At 37.7% G+C, this 1,750-nt stretch overlaps 1 protein-coding gene across 6 annotated transcripts in view; it reads left to right on the top strand.

The window, feature by feature from the left end:
- Positions 1-1,720, top strand: part of LOC103375268 (uncharacterized) — a 13,439-nt gene extending 11,719 nt beyond the window's left edge. The window contains exons 2-4 of one of the 6 annotated variants that reach the window (XR_521196.1): positions 14-133; positions 1,063-1,114; positions 1,681-1,720. Coding sequence is in view for 2 of the 6 variants with exons in the window: in XM_008305493.1 (XP_008303715.1) it covers positions 14-129 (116 nt within the window). In the remaining 4 variants the exon portion in view is untranslated. Of the gene's footprint in view, positions 1-13; positions 134-1,038; positions 1,587-1,680 lie in introns of those variants that run through there. The other 5 variants (XM_008305493.1, XM_008305496.1, XM_008305494.1 and 2 more) reach the window with 5 other exon arrangements.
- The last annotated feature ends 30 nt before the right edge of the window (positions 1,721-1,750 follow it).

Here is a 1,750-nt window from a genome sequence, read left to right as displayed (position 1 = left end):
AATCGACTTCAAGGCAAGAATGTCATGACAAATAATGATCTTACCACCATTACTACATGGATCAACAACAAGGGCTACAATGATAACAACGATCCACACCGCAAACAAGTCTGCAACCTTCTAAAATGAAAAGGTAAGATTGCCTGTAAAACCATATTAAATAAATCATATGTACAGTTGAAACCAGAAGTTTACATACCCCGTATGACGAGACACAACCTTTTTTTTACTTCACTATCTGACATTAAATGAGACTAAACTTTTGCTGTTTTAGGTCAGTTGGCCATCACAAAGCCCTGATCTCAATCCAATAGAACATTTGTGAGCAGACCTGAAAATTGTGTGGAGCAAGGTGGTTTACAAACCTGACTCAGTCATACCAGTTCTGTCAGCAGGAATGGGCCAGAATTCCAGCAAACAGTTGTGAAAAACTTGAGGAAGGAAACCCAGGATGTTTGACCCAAGTCATACAGTTTAAAGGCAATGCTACCAAATGCTAAGGAAATGTATGTAAACTTCTGACCTTGAAGAAAGCACTAAAAAGAAGTTTAGTCAGATTTAATGTCAGATAGTGAGAAAAAAAGGCTATATGTCTTGTTATACAGGGTATGTATGTAAACGTCTGGTTTCAGCTGTATATCATTCATATATGTGTGTTTTTAGTCCTTGAATAGTTAAGAGGTTTAAGGTACATGGAGTAGAGTCGCACTTTGATGGAAAACATCTAAATTTACCATAATAGAACTAAGTACAATCATAAGGGGATTTGTTCCGCTTTACACCACTTTGATTTCCATAATAGAAATACATCGGCCCTCTAAGCACAAACAACTCAACTGTTAACTTGCTCAACTTGTCATTATTTTTAAAGGCTACATTTTACAATGATGAGCCTTTGAGAGACCTGATAATTGTGATATTTCAGAAAATTGACATATTTAGTATCTCCTAAACAGAGAGAAACAAAAGTAAATAAAATTGATACATCTCGAGAATTTTTAGGAGGGCTCTGATATAATGTTCAATATTTTTTGTCAGCAGAGACCCTCTGATCTACTCCAGGACCCTCTGCAATGTGACCTTTTCCAAGCCAGCAAGGACAGATAAGAAGATGCTGTTAGGATCATATATTTTATGTTCATGTTTTGATAATCTTTCATTATTATCTTAATCTCTTGTTACTATCTTAAGGCATAATCAACATAACTCATAATCAATTGCAGCATGAGAAAACATAGGTAGAAACGGGATTTGGTGGTTTGTGTATATCTTCCTCTGTCACAAGCAGGTATTTGCAGAAGGGAGAAACTCAGGGTGCTCAACAGTTGGGTGTTGAGTGGCAAGTTTCTGCAACTACATGATGGTGGAAGAAGGCCCAAGGACACGGAGGAACCAATCAGCTAGCTGCAACACATTCTGTGCACATTCTCATGTAATAGTATAAGTATACTGGATCAGGGAGAGGCAGTCAGTCAGACTTCGTGCCCTGACATTAATTTTGTTGGTGATAGGGTGAGAAGTTTGATCCAGAGCTCTGTATGCTTATTCAACTATCTGATAAATAAATACATTGAGTGAGACCTAAATATCTTATCTCCTTTTGCTTCATTAAACAAACGCGCAGGAGCGATCTCACACATAGTTTGATTTCTGGTAGATTGAGATTCAGCTCTAACAGTTCTCAACGATGCCAGCATGCGTACAGACTGAGAGCCAAAGAGAGATGGAGGCACAAAAAGGAAAGAAATAT

The sequence above is a fragment of the Stegastes partitus genome, unplaced genomic scaffold (assembly GCF_000690725.1).
Source record: "Stegastes partitus isolate 25-593 unplaced genomic scaffold, Stegastes_partitus-1.0.2 Scaffold2524, whole genome shotgun sequence".
NCBI classification, from domain to species: domain Eukaryota; kingdom Metazoa; phylum Chordata; class Actinopteri; family Pomacentridae; genus Stegastes; species Stegastes partitus.
Note: the sequence above shows the minus strand (reverse complement) of the source record. Positions and strands in the feature narration are given on the sequence as shown.